This window comes from Vidua macroura, chromosome 17, assembly GCF_024509145.1.
Source record: "Vidua macroura isolate BioBank_ID:100142 chromosome 17, ASM2450914v1, whole genome shotgun sequence".
Classification (NCBI taxonomy): domain Eukaryota; kingdom Metazoa; phylum Chordata; class Aves; order Passeriformes; family Viduidae; genus Vidua; species Vidua macroura.
Genome location: NC_071587.1, coordinates 2,033,627 through 2,050,428, shown reverse-complemented (window position 1 = coordinate 2,050,428; position 16,802 = coordinate 2,033,627). Strand labels below are relative to the sequence as shown.

Sequence of the window (16,802 nt, the reverse complement as noted above, 5' to 3'; positions counted from 1 at the left end):
AGTTGTAGAGAGCAATGAGGTCACCTCTGAGCCTCCTCTTCTCCAGGCTAAACCACCCCAGCTCCTTCAAACGTTCCTCACAGGGTTTGTGTTCCCAGCCTCGTTGCCTCCTCTGGACACACTTGAGTGTCTCAATGTCCTTCCCAAACTGAGGGGCCAGAACTGGACACAGCACTCAAGAGAGGTTTGGGTTGGAAGGAACTAAAAACTCATCTCATCCCCCTCCCTGCCATGGGCAGGGACACCTTCCACTGTCCCCGGGTGCTCCAATCCCCACCCAGCCTGGCCTTGGACACTGCCAGGGATGCAGGGGCAGCCTCATCATTGGGTACTGTTGGAAAACCAAACTGTGCTGAGTTTTCAGCAGCCACAGCTCACATCCTGTGTGTGCATCTGCAGCTCTGGGAGCTGCCTCTGGTGCTCGTGCAAGGCACCTCACACACCCCAGAGGTACTCGTGCAATTCCTGACACACCCAGCACCACCAGTGAGCACTTTCCTTCTGCTTCCCGTTTTCCCATCACCGTTAGGAAAAAAGAAAGCCAAGGAATCCCCCAAACTGCGAGTGTTTGTTGGTGTTCAGATGGGAAAATAAAAGATATTTCACCAAAATCTGTTTACTCGCGTGCTGGCACAAGGAGAAGCTTTATTTAAAGCACTGAAAAGCTTCCCGGCCCCCTCCTCACACTGCCCAGTGCCCCCAGTTTCAGATTTAAATGTGAAACCAGTTTGTTGGGGTGAGATGCTGCATCACTGAGGTGAGTGAAGGGAGGAGGGAAGATGAGGAGCATGAAGAATTACATCAAGAACTGGCCCCCAGAGACCTGTGTGATGCACATCCCCACATCACACTGGCAGCTCCCAGCATCCTGCCCCACTGGGGTTTATTTGCTCCAGAGCAGGAATTCATTTTGCACTCAACTAATGTAAGCTCAAAGTGCTTTCAAACAATGCTCCTCTAATAGAGACATTACAAAAGCCATTATTTTTCTGTTTAGAGTCAAACTAAGCAAATACAAAGGTAACTTTACTTTAAACAGACTAACATCATCACAAACAACAGATACCAAGTATTCTTTTCCAATATACAAGGAATTTAACTTTCATTTTTGCTCTTCTTGAAGGAGTCAAGAATACCAGCTTGGCAAACACCAGATTTTGCAGCAATGTGATAAAGAAACTGGAAAACACTTCTGTCCAAATCCTCTTCCTTAATGAGAGTTAAGAAAGGTCTGTTTAATAATACATTTAATTTCAAGCTCTCTTTCCTCCTACTTTCTAGAAAAGCATACATTCCAATGACACACTGAAAAAAAAATCTTTCTTTAGAAATTAATTCTAAATTGTTCCCAGTTATGTTCTTGAAAGTATTCCTGGTTGTCTGTGACATTATCAGGCTTCCTACCCACCCCACCAGCATCCTTAAGGACTGGGAGGGGGCTGTGTTTGCTGCTATCGCTGCATAAATCCAAAGCAGCTCAGAGGAAGCAGATTTGTTCCACAGGGAACGAGCCTGATCCTGGTATCCTCCAGGCCACAGCTCTGCTTCTTCAGACCATCTCTGACTTCAGCCCTGTTTTACTGAGCCTGCAGCTCCAGGTCACCCTCAGCATCAGCCACCTGGCACCTTCACCTGTATCCAGGTGATTTCTAAATGTCACTTTTGCCAAGCAGCACAGAGAGACCTGCAAAGCTGCTATCTCAAGGTTACCACTCTTTCCATGCAGGGGAACTCAGAGCCGAGCTGGGAACTAGGGGCATGGAATGCTGAGGTGACCAAGCCATGCCCTTTGGAACAAGCAGTCTCAGGGAAAGGCTCCAAGCAGGGAAGCAGGTGGGAGCTCTTCACCAAAACCACCCAAGTGGCTTTGCACAGAGCTTTTCCCCCCTCTGCCTTGCCATGGATGCCCTGGGCAGTGCAGAGCTCTGGCAGCAATGCCCTGCCCTGGTTTATAAAGCTCTTCCAGGCTGGAGGCTCCACACTGCACCTCTGCCCTCCCAGCAAATCTTCCTGTGCCTCAAGGACTTCACTGAGGCAACACAGAGCAGTGAAGATCATTCCTCCCAGCACCAGGACAGTCACTCAGTGCTGATGCTGAGCCTTGTTCCAAATACATCCTTGGAAGTGGAACCCTCTCCTGCAGCCCCAGCACGATGCCCAGCACACTCTGCTGCTGCCAGTCCCAGCACTGCTCCTCAGCCCAAAGGGCAACACTGCAGGTTTCAGTGCTCCTCTGAGGACAATCTTCTGGATGCTGGGACACCTGGCAGGAACACCCTCTGAAGTCCCACCATGCCTGCTCCCATGCTGTGGGATGCATGGAGGACCAGAAGGTCCAAGAGCTGCTGGAGCTGCCAGAACATCCTCTTTTCCTCCTGTCCCACTGCAGTGCCACCACAGAACCCAAACAGTGCCAGAACATCAAGACAGCTTTGGCTGGATGTAGCCCCTGACCCCAGTCTGCAGCTGTGTCCTTTCCATGTCATCCCTAGTTTGAGAAATGGCATTTTTTGGTGGGAACTCGAGTCCCATGTGGAAACAGTGTCCTCACAGGCAGGCTGGTTCTTGCAGAGCATCTCACAGCTGTGCTGCACTACAGCAGGAGCTTCAGGCCAGACTCCCCCAGCCAAGGAACTGGCCTGGGCATCCTCTAACACTGTGGCAGTGAGGATTAACTGGACACTGCAACAGTTGTAGATGCACAGCAATCTTAAGCCTTCATCAGCCTTACAAAGGCTAATTCATTATCCTTTCTTCTCCAAAAACAAGCTCTGCCTTCATTTACACCTTCACTGGCTCAAAGGAGGTTTCAGAGGTAAAACCTGGACAAGTTTTATCAATGAGTTCAAATCTTGAGCTAAATCACAAGGAGGAATGGATTTACCCTAATCCCCTCCAAACATTCATCAACATCACCTGCCAGCTCAGCAGGATTTAATCTCTTTTTAATCTCTCAAAAGCAGTGGAGTGGATGGGAAAGAGGTTGGGCACACAGCAGTGGTGGATCTCTTTCTCTCTCTTTTATTTTCTTTCTTTTTTGAGAGAATCCTGGCTGCCAAATCACACAAAGCAGCACTTGGAAATTCATTAAGATTTTGATAATATCACTTTCCAGGTAAATAACTGGTTTGGACAGAACACTACGTGGCTGAGGAGAAGAGGTGCCCACCCAGGAGCCTTGGAGGAACACGGTATCTCCATGAAGATGCTCCAGGAATTCCAATTCCACCAGCAAGCACAGGGACTGCTCAGGCAAGCTCTGCCCTGGACCGAGGGCAGGGGTGGGGTGGAGATGCACCAAGTGGTAGCAGAACCCTCCCATAGCATCCGCCAACACCGCTACAAAAAACCCAAAATGTGCCAAAAACGCAGCTTTGCTCCGCACGAACAGCCCCAGCCCAGGGAGCTTTCCTGCCCCCACTAAAGCTGCCAGCAACAGCAGCGATGCTGGCTCAGATGGCCGGGGTTGCTGTGGCCAGTGCCACCCCAGCCTGGGCTCAGCAGCCCAGGGACCCCTGGCACAGCGCGAGGCTGATGGCAGCGGAGCCGGCGCGGGGGCGAATCCCAGCCAGCGCCTTGGGGAGCCCCGGGATCGGAGCGTTAGCGTGTGAATCGAGGTTTACATAACACCACCGAGCGCTTTTGGCAGAAACAATTGGTATTAGCAAGGAAAAGGAAGCATCAGGAACAGCCGGCAGAGCAAAGAGACACCTCTCAAAGCAGCCCCCGGGCTAGGAAGAAAATAAATAACAAATGCAAAAGAAGCAAGCTTGGACAGCAGAGAGGGAGAGGGGAAGCCTCCGCAGAGGGAAACCAAGCCTGAACCGTGGCTGAGACGAGCAGGGAATTAAACTTTCTATTGTCACCTCCTTCCCACCCCCGTGGGACCGAGCTTTGCGCTTCACCAAGGCGCTCCAGTCATGCCGGCCACACTCAGTCATGACCAGGGCAAAGCTGAGCCTCATGGGGCTCCAGGGCTGTGAGGGATGAGCAGCTCCCACTAACTCTGGGGCTCTGAGGAGCTGCTTATCAGGGTCCCAAAGGCATGGAACTCACTGGCCAACCCACCCTGCAGAGCCCGGCTCCATCACCGCACCCGCAACGCGAAACCTTCCGTCGCACAAACTTCTTCATTTTTAACTCAACTCGGCCTGGTGTTGCTGGGTTTCACTCTGGAAGGTTATGCTTACCACAGAATATTCCGAGTTGTAAGTGACCCATAAGGATCATCAAAGTCCAGCTCCTGGTATAGGACAGCCCCAAGAACCCAAACCAAATCCAGAAAAAGCCCCAGAGAAGGCTGGATCGCCCCACTGGCATTGTGAGTGGCTCCACAATGGCCAAAGGGATGAGTTTCATGTGGCCCAGCTTGCCTTGTCCTACTGTATGTCCCACAGTGCCACCAGAGAATGAGAGAACCCTAGAGGTGGGAAAACACCTCCGAGGTCATCAAGTCCAGCCATTGACTCAGCACTGCCAAGGCCAGCATTAAACCATGTCCCCAGGCACCACATCTCCACATTTTTGGAAGCACATGCCCTCACCCAGAGAGCAGGACAGCAAGCACCAGCCCTATCTCACAACTTCTGAGGACATCTGGTCCCTCAGCACTGTGGCCTGGTGTCCCAGTGGTGGGAAGAGCCCCAGCAGCTCTCCAGGAGCCTGTGGGTCCTGCAGCCTTCCTGCTGTATCTGTGCTAAGCAAGGAAGCAGCCTGTTCTCGAGACCTTTCTGTGCCAAGCAGAGCATCCCTTCCAAGCTGGCACCGTCCCCGTGCTCATGGCACGATGACAGTGACACAAGCTCAAGCCCCAGATCCAGCACCAGGCTCTTCCTGCCTCTGAGCTATCCAAGATTTCCAGCTCTGGTGGCAAATGAGAAGCCCCTGTTGAACTTCAGAACATCCTCAGACAATTCCTCAAAACAAGAGGATGTTAAAATCCACATTTCCCAGAGAATTCAAGCAGCGCTTTCCTGAAAATGGGAACTACCTGTGGCTTCACGTGCAGCTTCTGGAGGGCAGCTTGGATAGCAGGACTTAAAATCAAACTTAATTGGGAAAGTTTCCATGATAAACTTGGATTTGCTTGTGATACAGGGATCCTGGTTTAGAATCCAGTTTGGGTTGGAAGGGGTCTTAAAGATCATCTCCCTGCCATGCACAGCACCTTCACAGGAAGGTGAAGGAGTGGGATGACAATTTTGTGCAGGGCTGCCCTTGATTCCAGCTCTTCACTTATTTCCTCTCCAGCCTGCACACTGTGACCTTTCCCGGCAAAAAATAAAATTTAAAAAAAAATAAAAATAAATGAATACTATTAATGCAGGCAGGGAAAGGATGCCAGAGTCAGCTCTGGAGCCTGCAGTCCAGATCCCTGCTCCCAGGACATATTCTAAATCTCAGTCAATACCACGTGTTTTCCAAGGAACGAGGCATTTCACATTTTATTAATTCTAACTAAAGCCCTTTTTATTGCAAACTTTCTATTTAGCATTTGATTGCAGCCACCACCACTGAGACTCTCACTGTATTAGAGCAGAAAATCTATTGATATTTTTCTTTCCTGCCATCTCAATCCCAGAAGGTGCTATTGAAATTAGTTCAAATACACTTCCAGAGGTCCTTTCCAGCCTGAGCTACTTTATGATTTTTAACATGTATTTGTTCCTTTGGTGCTCTCACACAAATTTGGTTCCCCACTTCCACAGGTGATTGAAGCTCCATGTTGTTATTCCCACCAGGATTTGGCCTCTCCTAAAAAGAAGGCCAAATATGCCAAACAACTCACTTAAAGGCCTGCAAGTCTATGAACTAAAAAGACCATTTCAATACTTTTTACCTTTTTAAAGCCCAACTCTTAAACGGAAAATCCAACTTAATAGAGTGTTCAAAAAACTACCATTCTGGTCTGATTTAAATCAAATGGTTAAATACTCCACATGTTTGGCACAGCCAGAACTATCTGCTTTGCAAACAGATGGCCACCCACTATTAATTTGCAACCTTGACACAGAAATGCAGGTTGTCAATTAACTAAAAAACAAATGCCAGCAGTCTTCAGTTCACATTATGACCTGCATCCTTTTCTCTTTATCTTAAATGAAGGAAAAAATATATATATTAAGCTATCACCTACTAATGCAAACTCTTGGCACGTAATAAATGCTGGTCTCAGCTTGAACAGATTTATCAAGTTTAAACCACAGTGTCACCAACATCCGTCTGGGGTAGAGGAGCCCAGACCATAATTCCAGTGTCAGTCCCTAAATATCCCTGGATTGAAGGCTGACCTCACTGTCTGGCTGCAGGGCAGGGCCCACGGTGCTTGCTGGAAGGTTTTTCTTCCAGGGCTGTTTGATCTTCAATCAACAATGCTTATCAGGGCTAAAGTCTGCCAGCCATTCCCAAAAGTTTGATATTTTTAACAGCACATTCTGCTTCTCCTTTGAACGCTATTTAGAGACAAGATAATGTGGCAGGGGAAAAGTTGCCTCCCTGGGTTGAGCATGAACAAACAGAGCAGGATCTGATGGGGGGGGGGGAATATTTTCCATAGCTACAAGCCCCAGTTTCTGTTCTTTATGTCCCCCCTTCCCAGTATTTCTGCTTTTTCTTCTTCATATGATATTCTAGTGCTTTTTTGGGCCATTGCATAAGCTGAAACAAACTAAGATAATTCAGCTAGAATTCACTAAGGTTTTCATACATTTCATTTCCATGCTGTCAAAGTTTCTCTTCTTTTTGTTGAGGACTCCAGGGTACACTGCCCCTCTTCTGACAGTAGGGACAACAGATCTAAATCCCTAAAAATACCTCATTCTTCCACTGCAGGCACAATGTTCTGAGATGGCTCAGGGTATAAAACCCCACTGTTCAAAGAAGCACCCAAGAAAACTAAGAAACAGGGAATGGATCTGTTATTTATTGACAAAAAAGAAATAAAAAATCTTAGGGTTTAGTAATTCTAAGTGATGTAACAAAATCCCTGAATGGTTTGGGTTGGATCTCATGCCACCCCTGCCATGAGCAGGGACACCTTCCACTGTCCCAGGCTGCTCCAAGCCCCATCCAGCCTGGCCTTGGGCACTGCCAGGGATGCAGGGGCAGCCACAGCTGCTCTGGGCACCCTGTGCCAGGGCCTCAGAACCCCCTCACAGGGAACAATTCCGTCCCAATATCCCACCCAGCCCTGCCCTCTGGCAGTGGGAGCCATTCCCTGTGTCCTGTCCCTCCACGCCTTGTCCCCAGTCCCTCTGCTGCTCTCCTGGAGTTCCTTTAGCCTTGGCAGGGGCTCTGAGCTCTCCCTGGATCATTCTCTTCTCCTGGTGAGCACCCCCAGCTCTCCCAGCCTGGCTCCAGAGCAGAGGGGCTCCAGCCCTTGGAGGATCTCTGTGGCCTCCTCAGGACTTGCTCCAGCAGCTCCACGTCCTTCTCCTGTTGGAGCCCTTCAGCAGCCCACCCTGTGCCCCCCACAGCACCACAGAGGTCCCTGGGAGCATCCTCTCCTCTGCATAAAGGAGAGGTGAGGGTGGGGTGGAATCAAACAGCTCACCCTTGACCAAGGGTTTGCTCTCAGGGGAGAAAGGAGCTCAGCCTGCACTACTGGAACAGGGCTGAGCTCCACCAGCTCCACACGAGGCTAAGCTCTCCATGGCAATCTCCTCCCCTTCCCAGCATCATCTTTCACACTAAAACTGCTGCACTGGAGGGTTTTCAAAAGGCTTGACAACTCCTAAAGAGCCTACACAGCCCCAGCACCTTCCCAGGGAGAGGGAGATGTTCAGGAGTAAACAGCTGGATGAACCTGGCTGGAAAGGTGAAACTTCCTTCATGGGTATAAATGTGGAGTTCCACATCTTTGGAAGAGAGAAGCCTTTCACATGTCCCAGGCTCTGCTTGCACTTCTCCACGAGCCTGGATCTCCTGCAATGGATACTCAGTGCTCAGGGTGGCTCAAATTATTCTTAAAATAACCCCCACAGGTCTGGGGGGCCCTGAACTGAGCTGCTGCTTCTGGAGAGGGTGAGCTTGGAGAGGTGAGCTCCAGTTCCTGGAGAGGATAAAAAGCAGAGCCATGACACAGCTCTTATCTCCCAACCTTGGCCACTGGCAGGAACAGAGATGGAGAGGAAGATGATTGTTTTTTCTAAAGTGGAGAGGAAAAGCACCATGCACATGCAGACAGCCGGGAAGAAAGGGGATGGAGCCTCCCTGACGAGCCCAGATGGGGATGGAAACTCTGACTCATCAGTAAGTTTTGTGGGAAGAGAAACCTGCTGATGTGATCCAGCTAATCTGATAAAAAAGTGCTCCTTGCCACTGGGGGTGGAACAGGATCCATGGGGTCGTGGGGAAAATACAACCTGGGTGACAGTGAGGATGGTGGCATGTCACCAGAGGGGAGGGTGGCACGTGCCAGGGCTTGTCCTCCCCCTGCCCCCGAGCACCACAGTGCCAGAGCTGTCCCAGACCTTCTCCTCCAGGCTGGGGGTCTCTGCTGCCTGGAAGATGATGCTCGTTGGGAATGGGGAGAAGAGGCTCAGAGCAGAGCTGTGGCAAGTTCTGCCACCTGCCCCACAGGTCCTTAAAGTGTCACCCCCCCCTTTCCTATCACCTGCTAAGTCATGAGATCCTTAGAAACCCAGGGGGAAAAAAGGCAGCATGAGAGCAAGGGGCTGAGTCTTCAAACCAACAGAAAAAAAATTAAACCTTCTTCATTTTAAACATTGGCAAAATTCCACCTCCTGTGTCCAGGTCCAGCCCAGAATTAGAGGTCAAGAAGCTGCCTCGGACCAAGGCTGGGCTGATTTCTGCAGATCAGGTTCTTCTGAAGCCACGTGCAGCGACCAACACAAACCAATAATCTCTCCACAAGTACAATTCCTGGCTCAGGCCCCCGTTTAACACTTCCCTCCCAGTTCCCTTCGCCACGGAGCCGAGCTGCAATCTCACAGTCGTCAGGAAGAGATTTAATTATATCTGCAGAGGTCAAGCAATCCATGCAAAAGATGGGGGAGGCGGAGAGAGGTTCTGTGGCACAACGCAAAGATTCTGCCTGCAGCACCGCGGCAGCCAGGGCCATTTTTCAGGGAAGAAATGGCATCCATCAGAACAAAACCTCCAGAGGGAAACAATAGGAAAAGGTAGGGAGGGAGGCAGACAATTAAGATATTTAAATCTGGTCATACAGCTGCAAAATCTGGTGATTTAATGCTGTTTTCTATCTTTTTTTTTTATTATTATTTTTTTAAAGAGTGGTGTGATCAGTGCTTGTTCCAGTAAGTTTTGGTGAGAGATTTCTTCCTGCTGAAGCTGAGCTGTGTATCCCCAATTACTATAATTATATATAATATACCATATATAATACATAATATAATTTCTCTCATATATTAGATAATAGATAATTTATGTACACCATAGAATATAGTATATGCCATCTATAATTTATGTGTAATATTATAGAACATACATTATGCATTATTTAATTATATTAAAACGAGTGTAAAATCACAAATGTGGAACATTAGAGCTCAAACCTCCAATTAGGAATTAATAGTTTGAAAGCTCTAATCACACTAACACTTCAGCCTGACTTGAGGAATACTGAATAAGATCTCAAGAGGAGGCAGAGGTGCTGCTACACAACAGTTCAGACAGAAGCCTCGCACTCACCGGATGGAAAATTGTCAGGAAAAACACATTAGCAACACAATAACTTATTTTTAATGTGGAGCTGTTAGGAAAACACAATTATATGCTTCATTTATACTGCAAGATATAACCCAACTTATGGTAAAAGCATTTAGAGCTCGTTTAGTAAAAAAACCAGGGGAGTACAAAGGTAATAGAGAAAAATTGTACCTTGAGGGGAAAATGCCCCCCCTCCCCGTGGGGCCAGTCTGTGGTGCTGGAGCATCCTCACCTCCTGCTCCTTGTATCCAGCAGGAAGGACATGCAAAATGAAGGCAGCATGAAAGCAGAGATTTTTCTGCAAATGCTGCAGAAAGATTGCAATGGGAACAACAACCCCCAGGAAGGAGCTGGCAGTGCCCGTCCTTACAAGGAGGAAAAACTGGAAGAGCTCTGCAAGGTTCCAGGTGCTCTCCCACTGCCCTAGCATGAGGATCAGCCATGCACCCTCCAAGTTATTGAGTGCTCTAATCTGTACAAGAAAATTCACTTTATTAACAGGATGTTTTCTCTGTTACGGATGCACAAAGTGATCCTGGTGCCTGCTGCAGACTCAGAGGTCCAAGGCAGAGCTCTTCATGGATTTACTCTGCAGTTTTGGTGGTGTAACACCCACAGGCTCTGGAACACCGATTCAGGGGACAATCATTGATTTAAGAATCATAAATAAATCAGAAAACCTGTACAGTTTTGATCCTGAATTTTTTGTCTCTTGATGTCTCCTCTGCTACAAGGACTTCCATGGATCAGGCCCTTGACAAGGTTATTCAGAAGCAGCCCAAACAAACATGTTGTTACACACAAGTCAGATCGGTCTTCAAAACATCTCCCATTGTTCCCAAAACAACCAGATTAAAGCCTCCCCCCCCCCCCGTGCATGCAGAGAGAACAACATTTTCTATGAATGGATGGACATTCATTATTTAGCTCCCAATCCCTGACTTAAAGCCCAAGGCAAAAAAATGGAGCTTCAAATACTTTCTGCTGTGCAACCCATCAAAGGCCACTCTGAAGAACACAGGGTTGTCCCACTGAGTAACTCAACCACTTTTCAGAGGAAGCCCTTGCCCATATTCAGGGCTTAAAGGAAAAATAAAAAAAAAAAATCTACATTTGCAAATCAACAGGAGCTGCTTGCCAAATGAGAATGAAATGGGCCCCAAATTAAAAATCCGCTGGACTTTGTTCTCCATCCAAAATCCTCCATCTCCAAAGAAAGATTTATGCTATTTCAAAACAGAGTTGCCTTCGGAATTACGAAGGGAAAGAATGTATTTTATCTTCCAGAATGGCAAAGCAGTGCTGGAACAAGGGAAAAGGGACCATGTTTATCACTGCAATGTACAATTTATTGTAAAAGTCAAACCAGAACATTTCACAGAAATGCATTTCCTACGTTGACTCGGGCTCATACCAGCTCAGATCCCATTTCAGAAGGGTTCTTAAAAGAAGAGAGCGTTGGTTGCTGACTAATATCCATCACGTGACTAGTAGATTTTAATGGTGTATTGGCAAAATAGTTTTTGTCAATTTATCAGCCCAAAAGGCAAGAGAGAGGGTGTGTTTGGAGAGGGAAAACCACGGGATCCTACAAGGAAAATTCGGGAAAAGGTTTGATGGTGCTGATGAATCCTACAGAAATCCTGCAGGGTTAATAACAGGGCCCCCAGCACAGGAATTCCCAAGGACCACGGACACTCCCAGGGTCTCACAGCAGTGTGGATTTGGTTGAGGCTGAGCTCTCCTCCTCCTCCTCCTCCTCCTCCTCATCAATCCCCATCAATCCCACTGGCTGGAAATTGGGCATTGTGCTAACCCAGTCTGACCGCTGTAACACCAGAAGCAAGCAGGAAGAATTTATATTTAAATTTATTTCTGCAGGAAGAATAGAGATGGTAATTCACTCCCCAAAGATGTCCCTGGGGAGCAGGATCACTCCTCCTGCATCCCAGCATCTCTGCTCACCCTGCATGAAAGAGCGCAGGGCATCGTGCTCTAGCAGGATTCCTGTCACAGGCCTCCCTTGCCAAGGCAATTTTGCTTGGGCTGAGAAGGAAAAACTCCCTCCTGAGCTTTGTGGACCCACACACACAGTTTAGGATCTAGGAAAAACCCTTCTATGCTGGTGTATCAGCCAACACACCAGATCCGGTCACTAAAGCTCTGCTAAGAGCAGAACGAGTCTCGGCGTTACTAAAATGCACATTTTTTACCGTACCGTGCTTTACTTATTGCAAAATAGAGCTGCAGAATCTCCCTAGAGCTCAAGTGGGAAAAATCCCTACATTTTCTCAAAGCAATTGGAGGGGTGGGAAAATGCCCCACCAGGGAGCAACACCCCCTTAGGTGGTGCAGGAACACGCTGCTCTCCCCAAAACACCGGCACCACACACGAGCAGCTCAAAGGCCTGTGAAAGCTTTCCTGGCAAGCGAGCAGGAAGGGGAATGCAGCAGGTACCAATGCCCCAGGAAAATGGCCAGAGGGGACAGGAAAAGGGGTTTAGACCCAAATTTAAACAAGGAATCCAAACCAGAGGTAGGTGTTTCCTTTAGTGATGCTCAGGTGGTAGATGACAGGGATGGGTGTCGCAGTTTGGATGAGGGCTCCTCACACTTTCAGCTGAACCTCCTCAGTCCGCCACTGTGGTCACTGTGAAGACACCAGAAGTGTTCCTGCTGTCCCAGGGATTGAGAAGGTCCTGGATCCAGCCCACAGGATGGAGGGGCCAGTACTCCAGAATAGGAAACGCTTGTTGCAGCTTGTCCTCGCAGGTGGCCCCTCATCACCCCCACACCTTGGGCTGAGCACTCTGCAGCCCTAAAAATCCTGCCAAGGAGCATCAGGCTGTGAGCAGCAGCTCCCTGGGCACCAGGAAGTTTGGAGCTGGCTCTTCTCCCCATCTGCCATGGCAGGCTGCTCCATGCAGGATACCAGTAACAGGGACTGGTTTACACAGGGAGCCCTTTTCCCCAGCTTTGATGCCACCAATACTCCTGATCCGTCACAACTCCTCACCAAATGCAGCCAGCAGCAGGGAGGGCTCCTTCTCACCCTGCCTGATGGGGCAGGAGGGTTCTCGTTATCCACTTGTGGGTATCCACCCCCTCACCACCTTCTCCATCCCCCCCAGTGGCCAGCCCTTCCAGGGAAAACAGGGATGCTGTGGAAGCAGTTAAAGAAAGGGTGCAAATTCCCCCCTTCTGGGGAGGCCTGGGCTGAGCACGCACTCCCATTTCATTATCCCTCTAAACATCCCTTGTCCTTTCAGAAATGGAAATGCTGATGTGCAATGGGCCCCTGCGTAGCTGCAAAGAGGAATTGTGGCTGACTGCAGCGTGCAGGCGAGACTGGAGACCTCCTGGTAACAATATCATGTCCAGTAAGTGCACAAAACAATTCCATTAACATTTCAGGCTGCTCTGGGCTAAGGCAGCTCACGGTGATGGCAGAGCTTTGCCGTGCTCCCAGCGAGTTATTTATGCACAGTGACACTGCACAGCCCAGCTTTGCTGCCTCCCCCTAAAGAAATAAATAAGTAAAGGGAAAAAAAAAACAACAAACAAACCAAACAAAAAAATCCTGAACAAAACAAGCCTTTTAAATCAGAGGGCTTTAGAGCGTCTCCATGAACTCAGTGAAGCAGGAGGACAGCAAAGAGCCTGTAAGTGCTCCTTGCCCAGGTCCTTCCCAGAGATGGATTTTATCCGGGATATCTGCACGCCATAGTGGGAGAATTCTGTTTTTTCCACCCTACTCTCCTCTGTAGCTTTTCTAAGTGGAAATGCTTCGAGGCAGATACTGTCTCAGCCCAGCCCTGTGCTGAGCTACTGGCACCAGACAGGAGCAATGGGGTTGGGATTGGTGTGAGGTTCTGGAGTTTCCCAGAGAATCCCATGTGGCTCCAGGAAGAAGGAGAACTCTTGTTCCATGGCAGGCACAAGAGAACAGCACGCTGCTGGTGATCCTCGGCCGGATCCCCCCCAGCACCTGCCGGAGTTATCCGAAGGAAAAGCAGCAGGAGACAGCTCCTCCCGCGCCACTCCGGGCCACGGTTTGATGCTGAAGTTATAGCTGCTATACCTGCAGCCCGTCAGGGAAACTGAGTCAGCCCATTCCATCGCTGGCTTCATTCCAGCGGCCTCATGCCACAGACAAACGTGCACGGCTGTGCATAAGCAAATGTAATCTGATAACTCAGAAAAGAAAAGAAAAGAGGGGGGATGGAAAAAGCACCCTGAATATCAGCAAAGAGCAAGTCACTTCCTTTCTTCTGCCGCTGTTACCGATCCTCGGTAGCAGTGACAACAGCAGCATCTGGTGGCAGTGGTCAGTACCTGGGCTGCTCTCTCCGCTGTCCCATCCGCCCCGGCCGGCAGCAGCGCCCATCGCACCCGCTCGCCCGCCGGGGCTGAGCTCGCTGCACGCCCAGAAGAGGCGATTTCCCGCAGCCTCCCGGCCGCAGCGGCAGCGAGGACCCGCGGATCAATTGCGACCGCCTAATCCGGGACTAATCTCAGGGATTCAGGCCACGGATGAGCTGACGACGAGGGGCCCCGCGCCCCAAGGCTCGGGCGGCGCTGCCGGGGGGACACCGGACCACGCAGCCCCAAGCCTGAGACACTGCGAGCACGGCCGCCAGCCCCAGCTCCCGCAAAAAGCACTGCAAGGCGAAGTAAATCATGTTGGCATCCAACAACTTCTTGGTAAAAGCGAGTTCTGAAAGCCAGCAGGATTTGGGGGCAGCCGCAGTTGCCAGTGGCTCACGCTCACATGATCCCAGATTTCTGCTTTCACACACTACGGGCGGATGTTTCAGCCGGACAAATGTCCTGCTCCCAGGTGATCCGGCTCTCGTTAGTATTTTAAGAGCTTATTTAGTGTTTTAAGAGCAACGGCGATGATAATAAAACGCTTTGAAGCCAGCAGTACGCAGATACAGGCGGAAACAACGAAAGTTGTTTCCTTTCAGTATAATCAGTATAATCTCAAAATAAACGAGAACTATTAGGTTTGCTACAACTTAATAAAAAGAGATAAATAACCCACTGACAGAGAAACAGTTAAATACATCTCTTGATACATTAAGATTAATTTGCCGCGTCTGGGAAGCCGCACAAATTTCCCTCTGCCTGTGTTTTAAGAGTTTGATCCCAAAGTATCACAACAGTGAGGTGAGCCGAGAGCATCCTGAACTGCTGAACTGCTGTACCGACGCAGGAGAGCATTTTCTCCTTTTATTAACTTTTTTTCGACGCAATTCGGCCGGAAGGCAGCCAGGATTACGTCTGGGATGATCCCCCTTCCTCCAAAGAGATCTGGATCCCAGGGCTTTGTAGCTGAAACATCAGCGCTGTTTACCCACAGCGAGCAAGGCGATACTCGCAGAAAACTCCTTATCCCTTAAGTAGCATCTATCCCCTTCGCTGCGCTTTCTCCAGGATGAAGGAAATTTCCTAGAGCACCTCCGCGCTCTCAAATATCCCCTGCGCATCCCTCTCCCATTACAAGTGCAGGATGCTTCGCCTCGCAGCTGCAGCGAGCGGGGAAAATGTGGGTGAGGGAGATCTCTCCGCCGTGCTGGGGATCTGGGGGCACACGGACACCCCCAGGCCGGAGCTGGGTGCCCCCTCCGCGGGAGCGCAGCGGCAGGTGCGGGACAGAGGCGAGGGACGGGGCCGGACCCCGCTCGGGACGAGGCGCGATCCGGCCCGGCGGCTCCGCAGCTCGTGAAGAAGGTGCAAAACAACAACGCGGCGAAGAACAGCAGGAAAAAAGTACCCGACAACAACCGCAACAACAACCCCCCCACGGCGCGCATAGCCCCGGGCCGAGCGCTCCCGGAGCGGAGGAGGTTAAACCCAGCCGGCACGGACATACGGACACACGGACACACGGACACACGGACACGGCGCTCCGCTCCCGGCCCGCCCCGCCGAGCAGCGCCCGGGCTCGGGCTCCCCCCGCCCGCTGCGGGCACCCGACGGCTCCCCCCGCTCCGCTTCCAGACCACTTTCAAAATTCCCTCCCGCAGGAGCCGGCGCCGCCGGCACTTTCCGTCCCCGTCCCCTGTCCCCGTTCCCGTGAGCAGCGGCGGGACGCGCCGAGCCCGGGCTACCCGCGCCCCCGGTACCTTGTTGCAGTGATAATAATCCAGCGGGCCGAGGCAAGTGGGGTCCGCGCCGGGCAGCGAGCCCACGGCGGGGGGGGCGGAGGGGTAGAACCGAACGTCCATGCCGGGGCTGCGGGCGGCGGCAGGCGGGGGCTCCAGCGGGCATGGACCCGGCTGCGGCGGCGGCGGTGCCTCTGGCGCGGGGAGAGGGCGGGGAGAGGGCGGGCGGCGGCGCGGGGGGGGCGGGCGGCGGCCCCCGGCCCGCCCCGCTCCGCACCGCCCCGCGCCGGGGCCGCTATTGTTCGCGGCGGGGCCGGGCGGCTCCTCCCGCGGCCGCCGCCGCCGGGGGCTCGGGCACCGCGGGCAGCGCCGCTGGAGCCCCGCGGAGGAGCCCGCTGCGCTCCCCGGCCCCCATCCCCGGCCGCCCCGGCGAGGGGAAGGCTGCGACAGCCGTCCACAGATTCCCGCTGCCCGCCGGGGACCCTGGCACGTCTTCCGTGCCCCACAAACCCGCACCGTGCCCGGTGTGCCCTCTCTCGACTCGGGACGGTGCCCAGCAGCTTCGTTTCCCTCTGCACCTGGTGCCCGCCCGCTGATGAAGGATGGTGTCCAGCGCGCTGATCCACCCTCAGCAGGAACCCCAAATAGGTCCCCCCATTTAGAACCCCTAACTACGCCCTATTTATGGAAGGCCTATGCCTCTCCCAGCCTGGAGAGAACAGCCAGGCTCAACCTCTGCACCTGGCGTTGGCTTCCTGCTCCCCAGGGCACGGACAACCCCCATTGTCCCCCCACCTCGGCTTTCCACACATCCCATCCATGCATCTTTATAATTCCCGCTGCTGGAAGGCAGCTCCGTCCATGACCACCCTCCCGGCCATCCCCCTCTGACTCCCACGGGCCGAGAATTTCAGGGCACAGCAGCATGGAAAACCCAAATGTGTCCGTGGGGAGGGAGGATGCTCGGAGGTGAACAGGCTGGGCTTGCAGGGTTCCCCCTCC

At 51.4% G+C, this 16,802-nt stretch overlaps 1 protein-coding gene across 1 annotated transcript in view; it reads right to left on the bottom strand.

Annotated features, from left to right (window-relative positions):
* The window catches only part of TOX2 (TOX high mobility group box family member 2), a 148,894-nt gene extending 132,949 nt beyond the window's left edge, over window positions 1–15,945 (bottom strand). Inside the window, exon 1 of the mRNA XM_053993323.1 lies at window positions 15,822–15,945. Within this exon, the coding sequence (XP_053849298.1) occupies window positions 15,822–15,923 (102 nt within the window). The 5' untranslated portion in view covers window positions 15,924–15,945. The remainder of the gene's footprint in view (window positions 1–15,821) is intronic.
* Window positions 15,946–16,802: the final 857 nt, after the last annotated feature.